This window comes from Lytechinus pictus, chromosome 5 (assembly GCF_037042905.1).
Source record: "Lytechinus pictus isolate F3 Inbred chromosome 5, Lp3.0, whole genome shotgun sequence".
In the NCBI taxonomy this organism is placed as follows: domain Eukaryota; kingdom Metazoa; phylum Echinodermata; class Echinoidea; order Temnopleuroida; family Toxopneustidae; genus Lytechinus; species Lytechinus pictus.
In genome coordinates this window covers 1,477,219-1,494,356 of record NC_087249.1, presented here as the reverse complement: position 1 = coordinate 1,494,356, position 17,138 = coordinate 1,477,219, and the positions used below count along the sequence as shown (strand labels likewise).

At 34.6% G+C, this 17,138-nt stretch overlaps 1 protein-coding gene across 1 annotated transcript in view; it reads left to right on the top strand.

Annotated features, from left to right (window-relative positions):
* The first annotated feature begins 18 nt into the window (after positions 1-18).
* Positions 19-17,138, top strand: part of LOC129262602 (ankycorbin-like) — a 47,476-nt gene continuing 30,356 nt past the window's right edge. The window contains exons 1-6 of the mRNA XM_054900741.2: positions 19-96; positions 1,704-1,871; positions 8,998-9,125; positions 9,383-9,471; positions 11,347-11,469; positions 14,774-14,844. Of these exons, the coding sequence (XP_054756716.2) occupies positions 1,833-1,871; positions 8,998-9,125; positions 9,383-9,471; positions 11,347-11,469; positions 14,774-14,844 (450 nt within the window). The 5' untranslated portion in view covers positions 19-96; positions 1,704-1,832. The remainder of the gene's footprint in view (positions 97-1,703; positions 1,872-8,997; positions 9,126-9,382; positions 9,472-11,346; positions 11,470-14,773; positions 14,845-17,138) is intronic.

Here is a 17,138-nt window from a genome sequence, read left to right as displayed (position 1 = left end):
TTTGCGGTCGAGAATAAAGTATATAGTAGTTTGTTGGACAACGCAGCGCAGGTGAACTCATTTTGAGAAATACCACTCGGAATACAATTTATATCGGTGAGTGTTATTGATGAAATAATAAACTTATAATCATGATAATAAGGCCTAGGACTGGTTGTGGAATGCCAAGAGTAGACTAAGATAACCAAACATTCCAGCTCCCGGCTAATGCTATTAAAGTTAGCTCAGAACTGAGCCGAGTGAAGAGGCAGCAACAGCAGTCAACTGTCGCGTCAGACTCGTAGACAACACCGACGCGGTAACCACGGCCACATGCGAACTCGTTGATCGCTGGCTCGTCCGAAGTTAGACAGCTGGCAGCCGTCTGTTTCGAGGAGTTTTTTAACATTTTTTTTTTTATAAATTTCTCCTCATACACAGACGGCTCGCTAGCGTGCAGCCACCATTAGGGGACTTGCAATGCAAAATCCCCCCGTCGGGGCTCTTCAATTTTTGTCTTTAATGAGTAAAAATTTTGAAAATTCACGCGACCAAAATGCAAATTAATATTCCCTCTTGGCATCAATTGCCAAAAAACTGAGAAAAATCAAGTTAAAAGGAACAAAAACAGTGACTTACCTCGGCTGTCGCGCAAATTCACTTCCCCGTTTTATCCGATCTTAAGTACATAAACATATGGCCATTGAGTCCCCTGTACAGATCGCGCTAGAACTAGGGTGTCTGGAGAAAAAAATTATTTTTCTTATTTCAAGAAAATATCACATTTTCTTTGTGTATTTGAAGAGAAATGACCTTCAGACTGACAGAAATGTAACATTTTTGAAAAAAATCAAATTATTGGCTGCAAAAAAGAAGAATGAAATTGGGTAAATTTTCAGCATTTTTCTGCCATAGACTGTGTAGTTAAGAAATGGACACACACAAATCCAAATTTTTAGCTTCCGAGAGCTGTTATAAATTTATTATTAATGCCAAAAACTTGTCCATAAAGAGTCCAATAGGATTTTTTATGCTCTATCTGATGGTATGATTTTTATAAAGATTTGGAAACCAGATCACAAAGAAAAATTGCGACAAAGTGAAAAAAATTGTGCAAAACAGAAATTTCATTTTCCCATAGAAAACGCATGGAGAAATGGCAATTTCAACACACACAAAAATAAGGGTTTGCAATTTATCTCTAAATCCTTATTTAAAATGATCATATAAACTTGTCCTTACTGTCAGAAGAAGCCCCTGAATTTTCTCTTTCCATACATGCCAAACACAAGTTAATAATCAATTCAGATCACATTTTTCTAGTAGCCTGAACTTCCCCGAAAAAATGTGCCATATTTTCCCCTAAATTAGCCTGTTTTATGCTGACACTTTTCAGTGTGGCTTCAGACACCCTACTAGAACTTCGGTCTCTGTATTTGGTGAGTGAAGCCAACGGAGTTCAGCTGAACAACCAACATAACAGAGACCGAAGCTTTTGGTCTAGTCCGAAGTCTGCTGTGCTGCGCTACTTTGACTTTGCATGGCGACACAGTTAGCCAGGCGGCTTCTAGAGAGTAAAAATAATTTACTAACGTAAGGTCACTCTCATGAAGCCAGGCCTTCTATATGTAGATCTGGATCTACAATGTACATGATCATGTACAATCAGTCTCTTTAAAATGACTCAATTTTTTTGTTTGTTCTTTTTATAATTATAAACTCAGGTGAACAAGCATCACCAAGAATAAGATGGAGACCACAGGTTTGTGAGATGGATATTACATCGAGGATCTGAATTCTATCCTGACATTGAAGAATTTTTTCATTTGAACTTGAAAATAACGGAAGTCAAGATGTTTAAGAAACTAAAGAGACAGAATAAAGACAAGGAGGTAAGATCTACATCCACATGTCCATCTTTATTATTATTATAAATTTATTTCTCTTTGTACAAGTTTGTAAACCAATTGAACAAAGTGATGAAAAGGAACAAATATTCACAAATTAAACACACATGTTAAAATCCAATTAACAAACAAACTGAGTTAGTGAGTATAAATCACGTTTGAGTTTGTAAGATTGAATTATTTGGGTGTCTTGCTTGTAAATGAAAAAATGTAACTCAATCTTTTGCACATACATGTACCACAATTTAAGAGCATTCAAAATAGCAGAAGTACACTCATTAGTTAACTTCTGTGTGAAAATGCAGAACTTGATCTGTCATGTGCCAACTTCTGTTCGTCTTTGGAATTCAAATCAAAGTCTTAAAGTAGAGTCTAAAGATATGTTCAGTGTTGATTTTAAGAGTTAGACAGCAACATGGATCATAATTAAAACCGCGATTACAAAATATGGATATAATGAGAAACAAAGGGTGTGTTCTTTCAGATCGCGAGTGGGAGGAAAATTTAAATGCCGAAAATGATACATTTGGAAATGCGATCAGCTCAGATTTTACTACCTCTAGCATCACGCATGCCTAGTTTTTAAAATGTCTTTCAATTTGCTCTTGTAGTGGAAGACTACACAGCACATGCCAGAATTGACCCTTTTTTATGATTCAAATTGTGCAGTAACCTGTGCTAACGAGAGCTGGAAATTTAAAGACGATCAATATTTTTGACACTGTAGGGCAACTCTGATCTTGTTTGTGTTCTGTGTTTTGTAAGTTTTCAATTAAGATTCATGTTGCTGTTGCCTGTATAATTTTAAAATCAACATTGAACACACCCTATAACTATGCAGAATCTTCTCAAATTAATGGAATGCTTGTTCGATTAAGAGGAATAGGACGGTATTGAAAATTCTAGTGAGAGCGAAAGCAATACTGGCTACATGTACATGTAGCTAGAATGGCGTATGGTGGATGCTCATATGAAAGATAAAGTTTGATTAGTCTCTGGCTGGCAGGGCTCCCATAACGTAAACCTTGCATTTGATTGTGGGGAAGATTTCTATGATTCATTGTATTTCATGATGATGAAGTTGTGCATTGATCAATCATAATAATAAAGCCTTTTGATAAAGTTTGATTGGTAATAAAGCTATAAAATGCGACAGGGTCTGTTGTTATCATCAAAACATGTACACGTACAATTTGTCACTATAAAGTAAACCTTTAACAATTTGTCGCTAACATTAGAACGGTATTACATGTATAAAACTATATACAATGTACAGAGCTATGGAGAGAGAGAGTGAGAGAGAGGATTAGAGAGCCATTTGTACAACTGTACATGTACCGGTACCTAATTTGAATGGAGCTAGTAAAATAATAGGACTTTCATTTGTGACTTGATGGATCAAATTTTACACAGACTGTATGTAGAACTCTAATTTCTGCTACCAAGTGAAATTCTCAAATTTGCTCATTAAAAAAAAAAAAGTGATTCAGGAAATGATAGAAAGCAACATGATTATTAAAGATACCTGATACTCAGTTTACATGTGTTTACTGTGTTACACAAGTATTTGTTGTGTACACTACCCTCAAGTGAAGATAGGGTGATAGTAATTGTTAGGAAGTAACTGTAAATCCCTATTGTATCCAAACAATGCAAGTATTTATAACACTGCCTTTGGCTAAGGCTGGCTTGGTATCATTGTTCAGCTTCAAAGGGTTTAACCAGAATATAATGCACATCCAAAGACCTGCTGTCTGCTCAGCTCACTGCTTACTTTAATACCATGGTCGTATTACTCCCTGCTTATAATACCACATGTGTACCCCAGATGAGAAGTACCTGTTCATACATCATGTACATACATGTGAAGTAAATTGTCTATTAGCTCTTGCTCTCAAGTACCGTACACAATATACTTTCTTGAGATTCAGAATGTACATTTTTGATATTGTGTTGATTGCATGTACTACTTACATTACATTTAGGCCCATTGATTAAATTGTTTAAATTCTTAAAATGTGTATTGTTAATTAGTTTGTCTGGAATACATTGTGCATGTGGGATTTGAGCTGCAGTAGCGTATCATGTACAATACCTGTTTTTAACTTTCTCCTCGATTGGAAGTGATTCAGCTTTGAGTTAATGTACATGTAGGCTTTCTTCGTGTACACATTGGTTCTTATAATTTGTGATGTGGTTCATACTGATTACTTTTATTACTACATGTAAGTACCGGTACATGTACATGACAGCAATAAAGTGTATTGGCTGTGTGATTTGAGGATTTTTGATTTTTAAAAGAGATCAGTGAATTTGAAAAGTATCTACATGTATATCATATCAGTTGTGCCCTGAAATCAACAATTTTCTGGGATGTGTACTTGACCTTTATGCTAGTAGTAGGTGTAAATACAGGGATCTATCTCCCTTCCCAGATACTTTACCCTTGTAGGCCTATATGTATATAATGTACACCAGTAGGCTTAATCTGGATTCTGGACAAAGGTTCTTATTTGTGTACAAGTTTATATGACAAGATAAAATACAGTGATAATTCTTTAGACTTAAAAGCCATGAATATGGTCTGAGAGGATTATGGTTGAGATTAAAGAGATGTTTTGTCTCCAGCTTCAGCAATTTAATCTGTCTTGTTTAAAACTGTATAAAAGTTGGAGTTTTTGTTGAGATTCTATAGGTTGTCTGCTGATCATAGCCCATACTTTGCCCATTGCACAGTGTGAAAATATTTTATACATGATGGATCATACCTCCATGATCACATTTTGGAACAATTGAAACTCAAAGGGCGTTTTAATTATTGACATTGTTTCATAATAAAATTGTTTCATTATTAAATAAAAAATGTGATATTGTTTCATAGTCTGAATATGATGGTATGCACCTGTACAATAAGGGCATTGATTCAGGTATGTAAATTAGGTATATATAGCAAGAGAGTCCCTTTCACAACTCCCTGGTATAGCCTTGATGTTGGCAGACACTGTAGGCCTACTGTAGCCTACATGTACGTATGTACTATGTCATTGCCCTTCCATGAATAAAAGGCATACATTATTAAAGGGATGGTCCGGGCTGAAAATATATCTAAATAAATAGAGTAAAATTCACAGAAGACTATGCTGAAAATTTCATCAAAATCGGATAACAAATGACGAAGTTATTGAATTTTAAAGTTAATCAATATTTTGTGAAAACAGTCATACATGTATGCACATCGTCATGAATATTTAAGTACGAAAAGTTCAGACTCTCATTGATAAAGTGGAAAACTAAAAGAAAACACTCAGGCATTTAGTTGATATGAATGGAATTGGAACACAGGAAGTCAAACAAGCACAAGTCAAGAAATTTCATCAAAATAAATTTTTTATTAAATTAACAATTTTTTTAAAAAGAATTTTTTATAAATTTGATGGTAATGAGAATCTTCACCAAATCAAACCCCCAAACTTATGATTTAGCCTTAAATTACTTTAGTATGGTATTTTCCATTAGTAATCAAACTGATTTCTAGATTATTGAGGAAAAAAAATTGAAATGTTTGAACTAAGAAATACATAATCTACACAGTGTTCATGTAATTTGTGTGTTGTGCATAACAGTACATACTGTACCATTGTACTTTAACTTTTCATACAAAATGTTGGATATTTGCATCCAAATTTATGAATTTTTCAGTTGTGTTTTACATTTTACTTTACAGAATTCCTCATATATGTACATTATAAACATATGAACCTCTTGTAGCTGTACGTTAGCCTGATTACTTCATGACCTACATGTACTGTATGTACATGTACAGTCAAAGAGAGAGAGAAAGACCATAGAGATCCCAAGGAGAGATTAAAGGGGTACTCCAGATTAAAAATATATCTATTTTCGTAAATAGAGTATTAAATATCATAGAGCAAAATGCTGAAAATTTCATCAAAATTGGATAAAAAATAACAAAAGTTATCAAATTTTAAAGTTTAGCAATATTTTGTGAAAATAACCATGTATGCACATCATTCATGAATATTCATTAGGTGAGCTGATGATGTCACATCTTCACTTTCCTTATTCTTACGTTATTACATGAAATCATATAAAATGTTTAATATTTCCATACATGTGTGAATAATGTGTCTTCTATATAAGGAAACAAGTTGCAGCAATTGTCAATCTAATTATTTCAGTTCTTGGTAGAAAAAGTTGGAATTAACCTAATTTCAGATAATAAAGAACAAGTGGGGATATATGGCATCATCAACTTGCTCATTGAATATTCACACCTGAATACTCATGAAGAACTGTTTCACCGGAATAATGCAAATCTTTAAAATGCCATAACTTTCTTATTCCTTGTCCGATTTTGATCAGATTTTTAGTGTTTTGTTTGCCCGCTTTTTCTTTATCTGTTTATTTTCGGCCCGGAGTATCCCTGTACATAGGAATGCAGTTAGAGTAGACATACATGTAATAGGCCTTTGAGTGAATTGCATCCCCCACCTTTCCGATATGTGCATTGTGCATCTTTCAAAAGTCTTAAATACAGTCCATTAGCTGAGCCAAGTGGAAGCTAATTGCCAAACCTATGCAATTTGTATTGATAAATTTGTGGTTCAGAATTTGTTTCAATGGCTAATCAATGCTCAAAGTATTTGTTATTGGTAGAGTTGCAATTCATCTTGATGCTTTACATTTTTATGATTGCTTTCAATGTACATGTACTTTCTAGAGCTTGAATTTGTGGTTCTTATGAATACTGTTTATTCTCCCAGTGGCTCAATCACACTTCATTAATGAGTGTTTATTAGTAGAATAGGCGAGAGGCACTCTCCTTCAATGAATTAGATTATTGATGTAGATCAACGACTCACTTTGCAATCAATACAAATCAATATTGTGTTCTTAACACAGTGTCTTTCTGATTCATTGAGTAGCTTATCACTCTATTATCAAGGACTGTGAGGATTCCTGAAATACATATAGGACTTCATGATGTCATTATGGATGGTTTTTTTATTTCATGAATGTAAACAATTGAAACTATAGAGACTGCATACATGTGCCATCAAAATCAAGGTTTCTGTGGTATGCTCTATAGATACATTTACCATCATGGGGATGATGTGAATTGCTGCCCTGAGACCCTAAACAAATCTCTTCTTTATAAATATGCGATTAAGATCAAGAGGATAAAAAAAATGAGTCTCATAAATCTACTGTATGTTACCTTTGTTATTTAACCCAGGGCTCGATTTTAGCGGGAGCCCGGTGGCAAAATGCTCCCTAAAACCTCTGCGGGCTCCTTAGAAAGTAATTGAAAAAGCCCGGTGGGCTCCCTAAGATTTTCTAGTACCAGCCACCAAAAAAGCAATTTCTTACCAGCACACTAATCCACGCTTTATAAGTCTAAATCATGTTTTCAAAATCATAAAAAACCTTGAAAATAGCGAGTTTCAAATTGCTTAGCTGCGTCTTTTTTTCTGTACCACGTTTTTCCACACACATGGTACCTATGGAAAAAAGAATCGGGCTACACCGGTGCGAGAAACAGTTGCATGTACAGGGGTCCATTATCATTTACGCCGTGTGTAATTTCCAATGCACACATTTCCCTTGGGGATATCACGATTCTGTGTCATGTAGACTTCGGCTCTGCTTGTCAAAAGGGCGCCTATTAACATCCAAAATAACTTACCTCGGTAGTGAATTATTCCTGAAAAATCATTTGTTTCATTTTTTCAAGGGAGGGGGTAAATATCAGACAGTAAATCATCAAACATGGCAACATCTGATTTTAGGAGGCCGCCGGATTTTACTCACGCACGCACTGACACTTGTGCTAGTCGGAGCTCTCTCTCTCTGCCTGAGCTCTGGGGGACAATTCGGTCAGTAAAGGCCTCAATGATGGTGATTTTCTGTTTCAGATAGAGTTTACATTTCAGGTTTGTTTTTTTAAACTACCAATAAAGTTGGATGGTTTCTTCATTGTGATATATATTTAAGTTATTGATAAATACTTTTTCACCGAATTTAGACTCCCCCATAGAAAAATGCAATTTTCGTGGAGATCTGCGTTTTCAAACTCAAAGAACTGCAGGAAAAGTTAGGGTACATGCATGTACATGTAACATGTGCCTACATGTGACATACTTATATAGCCTGTGTGGTTTTTTGTACTGATATAAACACAATATTTGGAGTAGAAATTAGATGATGAATTAATTTCTTTAACATATACATGTATATCCAAGTCCACCGCACAGTCACACCCACACAAACACACACCAACCCACATCCATGATTCAGCATGAAAAAAAAAATCAATTTTGTTTATGTATTTAATTTATTTCCTTTTTTTAATTTAATTTCTTTTTTGAGGGGGGGCATTAAAAATGAAAAAAAAATGTCATTGACTTAAAAAATATGTGTTTGTGACCGGTGTCTAAGTGTGTTGGGGTGTCAAAATCTGATTTACCCTGAATAAATACAACTGGTGCTGATGATTATTAAACAAAAAACGTATCGTGATGGTGTGCTTTAATATTTTAATAGGTAATGACCAGTATTATGCAAAAAAAAGGGACAAACTTGGGCTCCTTAAAACCCATGCGGGCTCCCTAAAAAAGTGCTTGAGGAGCCCGGCTGGCTCCCTAAGAAAAAAGGAAAGGTCAGGCCCTGTTAACCGAGACATTATTTGAGGTTTTAAGAATTTAAGCAGTAGGCCTACCATTCCGTATAAATTTATGTATATTGTCATTACATGTAGACAATATTCATTGTACATGTACATGTAGACTAATATCAGTACAGAGATTTCAGGGTGAAATATTTCAGACCAGGTGAGGATGAATGTAAAGTGCATTCAGTCAAGAATCAAACTAATCTCAGTAACTTCTTTTCAAAGAAACTCTTTTCATCTATATGTGCACGTATGGTCTCACTATGTTTTAAAAACCAAACTTTTAAACCATGAACCTTAAGAGAAAATCCTGCATGATCTTTTCAACAGTTAATCTGGGAGAGGGTGTGATGTGACAGTAAGTACAGGTGATAGAATTCAAATTTCAATTTGAATGTTTTGTCTCTTTTTAATATATAGTTTGAATGGACCAAGAATGATGATAAGGTTATGCATGCAATTGAGGTTGGTGATATAGAGAAGCTTCAAATAACTCTAGCCAAGAAAGGAACATCACCAACTAAACTAGATGGAGAGGGAAGAACACCGTAAGTAGATCATTTCATCTTCATACATAATACTTCCTTTTGATTGTACAAGACTCCAACCCGCAGCATTTTACAAACAGGAGATTTGCAATACGTACATGTACTGTATAATGCGTACATTTTGAGTGAGATTATTTAACTTCATTTGCAACCAAGTTTTCATTTTACAGGAGCTAAAATTAATCGATTAAAATAATAATTGTAAACAGTGATTCTTGTGCATTTTAGATGCTATTATAATTGTTTGCTTTCAACAGGTTACATGTGGCAGCTCAGAAGGGACAGTATCCCTGCTTGGAAGTCTTGCTTCAGCTTGGGGCTAATCCAAGGGCATCTGACGGCCAAGGTATGTACTGCAAAGCAAAGAGGAAATAAATTAATTGCTCACAACTTATCATCCAGTTCTAGGCCAGATCTTAAAGGCATGTTTTGAGCAGTAGGAGTATTTGACTCAAAATGGGTTGAGTTTAATATGCATCTAGCTTTTGATATTAGGGCAATTTTCACATTTTCAAGCCAAAGGCTGTTTGAAATGAAAGATAAGAACACTGGAAGATAACAACACACACCCCTAATTGAAAAGACAATGTCTATTTTACAAAAAGAAATATTAACTTAAATCATTAAACCATGTTGTAATAATGATAATATGCATTTACATGTATATAGTGCAAAAACTATTTATATATTCTATTGCGCTGCAAGAGCTTCCCAGATGCTGTACATACTATTGGAATAGAAAGGTTTTTAATTTTAATTTGAAATTATGTACATGTGATTATGTACAGTTGTTGAATTAATCTGTGTTATACAGGTATATCTAATGAATAATCTAGAATGATTAGATCTAAAACACAAAGGTATCACTATCAGCATCCTATCCGAGCATGTAATAAAGTTTGAAAAGATTTATTGTTTGAGTAGAAGAAATAAAATTAAGCCACCAGAAATTGGTTCTTTAAGATGCAGATTCCTAATTTGTTGAATTATAACTGTTTCCATTGGTCCAAGGGTGATTTTTTGAAGTTCCATTAATGGGAAAGGGTTATTAGGGGGCGTATGAGAAAAGGATTCATTATTAAGAGGAAGCTGATGATTGATGGCAAGGCTAGAATTGGTCATAGTGGTCTGAAATCAGTTTCACTGCAATTTGTGAGAGCCATATTAGTTTGCAAAAGGTACAGAGATCTTTAAAAGAGAAGGCCCATGACAATTTTTTTTTCTCTCAAATATCACATTCTCTGTTTGCTTTGAATGTGGTCTTGGAGTTGAAAAAAAACCAAGATGAAACATTCAGACACTTCAAAGTAAAATTTGTAACAATTAAATATCTATGGTTATGCAGTGCTTGTATTTAGATGAAAGCTATCATATCGGCTCAATAGATTCTTCTTCTTGTGATTAAACTCTCCTTTTCCTGCCAAGCAAACCCTTTCTTATCAGCCTCCCCTGATTTGTTAATCGGCGGGGGGGGGGGGGGGGGGGGGGGGGGGGGGGGCTTACTCTTGCAATATTTTTCATACAAGTATTCTTATGTTCATAAACTCCTTTACATAATTTCAGTATTTTTGCTGTATTAATGGTTTAAACTGCCCATGTATATATACAAAACAGACGGTGTCTTTGCTACATGTAGTTCTACAGTGTACAGTGTACTTTAAAATCTCAACTTCATGAAAAACATGTGATGGTGTCATTAATCATCAAGTGATCTCCAATCTAATTTGATCCACCCAGTACATGATTTGTACATCAATTGAATGGTTGTCCATGGGGATAGTGTTGAAGAGCTAGAATATGTTACCTCTTATCAAGAGGAAATCAATGATTAAATCAATCTGAGGAGACTATTTAAGAACTTATAAAGCCTTGTACAAACTACACAATCTAATTTTCAAAGAAACTGTAATAGTATTTTATATTAACATTCAAACCTATAAAATCTTGACATGATCTGAATAGTGGTACATTTTGTATCTGAATACAACAACAAAAATTCCAGTCTATTTTAAACCTCCCTGTACATGTAGGAATAAAAGAAAGCAAATTCAATTCCAAATCGAAATGACATCACCAGTTTAAACTTTACTCTGACTATGAGTCTTGCTGCAATAAATCTGATTTTAGTATTCCTAGCATTACATGGTGTTTTGTATTTAAGTTTAAACCCACAATGTATAAGAAAACAATCTATTCATCTCATTTTTGTATCCTTCATTAGGTTGCACTGCATTACACTGTGCTTCCAAAGGAGGTCATTTAAACTCCATGCACAGGCTGATAAAGGCTGGGGTACCCATCAATGCACAGGATTTCAATGGAAAGACAGCTCTACATTTCTCAGGTAAGCATGGCCAAGAGTCTATAAATTGCTCAATACATTTTTTAAATCTAAAAACATGAAGTACTGCATTGTTGAGCTTTGTATTGAACAAAATGTTGAAATACCTTTTGATACAGAGTGATGTGTTTTATGCAAATCCTATATCAGCCATAACCCTGGGCTCGTGCCTTGCATAAGTTTGATTTAATATGCATTGACAGAGACACAAGGCCCTTCAACTCATTGCATAACCCTATGAATCATCTTTAGGAGAGCCCCGTGGTAAATGGCATTTATGACATTTATACTGTATCAGGATGAATTCTGTAATTCCTATGACATTTGTACAGGGACCAAATACAAAGTACATGTACATGAAGTATACAGGTTGACACAATTGGGAGGGAATTTTGGATTTACCCTTTTAAGATTTTGACAAATTGCAGATTTTGCAATAAGATGCTTGTTAATAAATTTCCAAGCTTTTAATAGCTGATAAGAAGTCAAATGATTGAGAGGGGTGATTAGCTCACAATAATGGCTGATCATCAAGGGTGTGTATAACTTATGACTGGTTTATAAAGTTCTACCGTTGATATAAACCTGATAGGCTTTATTCCTTCAGTCCATGAATTACTGCATTTCATTGAGCTATACATTTATTTGGGATAAATGAAACATACTAAGAGCTGAATTCTCCATATTGTAACTGCTACAGTACATACTGTGTTCATAAATTTTTATTTATGTAGGCTGTTCAATGTGTGATAGTGTAGTGGAGAAAGGGGGGGGGGGGGTCAATTAATTAATTGAAGCCAGATCAGCCGTTACCATGGATGTATATGCAGGTTTATATGATGTTCATATGTTTCATGTAGTTGGGGGTCATTTAACTCATTGATCTCAACCTAAGCCTAGATATCCTGTCTGGGTGAACTACATGTACATGTTGAATATCTCAAACGCATACTCCCATACATGTACATATATGGTGGATATCATTTACAGATTTCAATAATTTGATTTGATTTGATTTATTTATTTACCAACAATATTCACATGTTCACAGGTGATGAAACAAATTGCATAACAGTTACACATAAAAATACAATGGTAAATGGGACCAGAAAATAGCACAAGTGCTAATCGAGCCTGGCCCCACAAATATTACAAAATGCACATTTAAGAAGGAAATTAAAAAAAAAAAAAAAATTAAATTGCAATATATTCCTTGTAAAGGGTTATTCATCAACATTTTTTTTGAAGTTCCTTAATTGTATTATTCATCTACTGTAGACTTACATGTACATGTTGATGGTATGGTGATGATGGGCCATTAACCCTAATTCTCCCGGGGGGGGGGGGGGGGCATAATGGCCCCCCCTCGACAATTTTCGCGATATATCTGCTGCGCAAAATTGTTTAACCTCGCCGCTCACTGACTTTTTACTTTCAAGTCTCGCGCAAATTTTGAGACCAAATTTGTGACGCCCGGGTACGCGGTTACGACATTACGCAACATTATGTAAGTGCATGTCAGACCCAAAATTGCTCATAAACGTGATTTCATGTACAAATCCAATGCAAATTGTGTATTTGGCCAGACTTCATAAATGTATCATTATTTCTACTTTTACAAATTAAACTTAATTAATTTTGCCTTGTTTATGATCAGAATTAAGTCTGGAACGATTTCCATAGAAAAAAAAAAAAAAAAACAAAGTAAAAAAACAAAGAAATACATAAGAAATAAAAAAAACAATAAAATACATAAGAAATTGGTCTTGGTACCAGAATTTTTTTCATTCACAATTGTTAGGAATGCTATAAAGAATATTTTCACCAAAAAATAGCATTCTAGGAGCTTTATTTAGTGAATCAGATGAAAAAGTATGATTTCATGAATAAATTAGCATAATTAATTCATATAAAATGAAAATATATGAATTCAGTGAAATTTACCAATGCAACTGCGTAGATTACGTCATTCTCTACCATCATGCAAATTTTCGTTGTGATCGCGCAATCAATGGCTGAGATCTTAAGGGGGGCCATTATGGCCCCCCCCCCCCCCCCCGGGAATGACAAGAATCAAAATACCCCGGGAGATTGAGGGTTAAAACCTTTTATTTCAAAATAAAAAAAAATTAAAATATTGAGGATAGCTCAAAATTATTTTTATTTGATAGGGAAATGGTGGTAATTCACAACCCTATATTTTCTGGAAACAGTCTCATTGCTGTGGAGAATTCTTTCTAACTTAGGCCAACAAAAAATAAAAATGAAAAGCTGTCTCTAATGTCTTAACACTAAAAAAAAAAAGCTTTTTCTGAGCTGTTCCCTAAATGTTTAAATTTTGAGGTCACCAATAATATTGTTCCATCAATTTTTTCCATGGGAATACCCCAACAGAGTATAAATTGTACAATCAAACGCTGATCTTTACCCTCACATTTTTCAGAGAAACCTAGCTTAGCTACATTTTGTGCAAGGAGTACATATTGATGTTAGCATAGAATTAACTTTTTTAATACTCTTGAATGTGATAATGAACTCATTATGATATCTTCCTTAAAGGACAAGTCCACCCCAACAAAAATTTGATTTGAATATAAAGAGAAAAATCCAATAAGCATAACACTGAAAATTTCATCAAAATCAGAAGTAAAATAAGAAAGTTATGACATTTTAAAGTTTTACTTAATTTCACGAAACAGTTATATTCACATCCTGGCTGGTATGCAAATGAGGAGACTATGACATCATCCACTCACTATTTCTTTTGTATTTCATTATATGAAATATGAAATATTCTAATTTTCTCCTCAGTGTCAAGTGATACAACGATTAATTCCTCCCTGAACATGTGGAATTAGCATTGTTTAATACTAAATGGTTCAGTCAAGTTGGTCCTTATTGTCAAATCTATAAAAAATGAAATATTGTATAATTCAAACAATAAAAAACAAAACAAATAGTGAGTGATGGACATCATCGACTGAGTCACCTACATTGTAGTTATGCATATCACTGTTTTGTGAAAAATACCTGGTAAGCGTAACTTTAAAATGTCACAACTTTCTTATTTTACATCCGATTTTGATGAAATTTTCAGCACTATGCTGGTTTGATTTTTCTCTATTTATTCAAGTCAGCATTTTCCTGGGGTGGACTTGACCTTTATTAATATCACATTGTCCCGAGCTTGTTCACACACCTTGGAATATGTAATGCGCATTCATCAATATACATGTACGTGAGATGATTTTCGAAACAAAGTTTTGCCCTCACCACCAGTCTTAGTTAACAATCTTTTATCTTTCAGCTGGGAATGGTCACATAGAAAGTACCATCTTGCTACTACAATGTGGAGCTTCTATTGATATTGCAGATGAAGTAAGTTTACATACATGTACCAACATTGGTACTATCCAGTATTATGTTCCTGGATCTTGTTCTTTGCAGTGAATATATTTTATTTCTTGTCTTACATTTACCTTTTTCAGAGGTTGTACAGGTACTTGTTGCTACTGTAATTAGTAAAACATTCATCCTTTCCAAGATACTAAATGAGACTTTGTTGTAATTCAGAGAGGGAATTCATGAATGCTTTCAGAAAGTACTTGGAAGTGACTGAAATATACAGGGAGTCAATTGTAATAGAAATAAAAAGCTTAATGTGAATTCGACATCCATTGGTAATTTAATACTAGTATCTGCTATTAGTGCTCTTGAATGCTTACTAATGAATAAAGTGTCATTGCATACTAGATAGCTTTAGGTCAAGCACAAATCCAATGGTCAAAGGGGGGCACTATACCTCCATAGTTTTTCATTTCTTGTAATTCTTTGTTTGGACCGGAAAATTCCCCCTATTACTAGTGATTAACCTTTTTTTTGACTTGCCAGTGTTTGTAAGAAATAAGTTGATCAGTAAATCGTTGTCCTGCAGTGATCTATATCATACAGTCTATTAATCTGCAAAGTCTGTATCAATGTTCCCCCTTCATTTTGAGGTTTTAAAGCAGATAAGTCATTATAGGATGTACACTAAAGCTATCGAAGGTCAATCACCCTATACAACACTGATCCTTGAAGTACCTACACACCGATAATCCCATTGGCGTCATCTGTTCACTTTAGTCATTAGCTTGTACAGAGACTGAATCTGAAAACCACTTTGGGTTGGAAATCACTATTAATGCAGCTTAGCTTTTATAGCAAACTGGGGCTAGGGGCGGTCTGTACAGTGAGTCCGGCATGTGCAGTATTTTGTTGAAAAATGAAAATCCTTGTCCAGTTGTTTATACTTTAATATCCAGAATGAGATGTTTGGTATGCTTGGAAAATAATATCAAGGATCATATTAGAGGGGGGGGGGGGTTGTTAGAGCAACACATTTTCATTTCTTTGCCTGGTATGCATTTGTCAATGATGTATGATATATTTGCCTTTAAATTAGCCATAGTATTCACCTTGCATGAGTGCCGAGCTAATTGAAAGTCTGCACCATGTCAATTTTGACCCATATCTCCTTCCTGTATCATCATCACCCAGAACTCTGGGGCCTACACCCCTCTAAACCAGATGTCACCCTCCTATAGCTCAGTTTCTTATTTTTAGTCAATTTTTTTCTTCTCTCCACTCCATCGATTAATGTAGTGCCAATGCTCATCAAGCTGATACAGTGACAAGTGTACTGTATGTACAGAGTACCACCCATATCTGGGATCCATTGTATAATAGTTAAATGATTGTGGTAAACCTTGTCATCCAATGGTCAAACTACATGAACCATGGTAAAAATGCTAAAAAACCCTATCAGTATAAAAAATTTGTGCAAGTTTATACATGGCAGAGTTGCAATAAACACTATATATTTTACACAGAGCCCTAGTCTTTGTAGGTGTTGACCATTAAAAGCAGATTTGATCAATACATACATAAGACCCTAGATGACTTTATATGAGTGTGTTCATTTTCTATTCCAGTTTCCATGTACCAAGTCTCTATGATATTTTCCTCACCAAGTTAACTTGATTCAAAACTGTGTCTTCATTCTCTTGCTGAATCATAGGTTCCACCTGGGTGAAATCATTCATTAGCCGATTATGACCTCTCTTTCATTATCAGTCTAACGACTTCTCCTTTCTCAAAATTGTCTTTCCAGCTGGAAATAAATGTAGTTTTAATAGGTCCTACATCAATGCATGTAAACTCATTCATAACCTGTATGGTTTTTATTTTTTGGGTTCAGGGAATTTTTATTTCTAAAATTTGAACTTATTTATGTATGCAAGCAGCTGTCCCATACATGTATATGTCAGCCTTCTAATTCTAATTTATTCAAATTATTTGATGGTCCATGATGACTGCAAATAATTTTCTCTGAGTAGAAAAGTGTATACATGTAAAGATGTGTTGGAATGAATTTGCTGAGAAAATTGCATTTTAATGAATTAATGGCATGGGGGAGCTGATAGGTTGTTTCAGATCACCTACAGATCACCTTGAGTTTGTCATTTCCAGGTATTTTGGCAGTGTGAAAGTTAACTACGTGTTATCTCCCCAAAAGAAAACATCTGCTATTTAGTAGGTACTTGTCAAAATGTCAAAATTACAAGAACTTTCACTGGGATTTTTCCAAGGTCGCAGGTATTTTCGCAGTGTGAAAGCAAATTACGAGAACT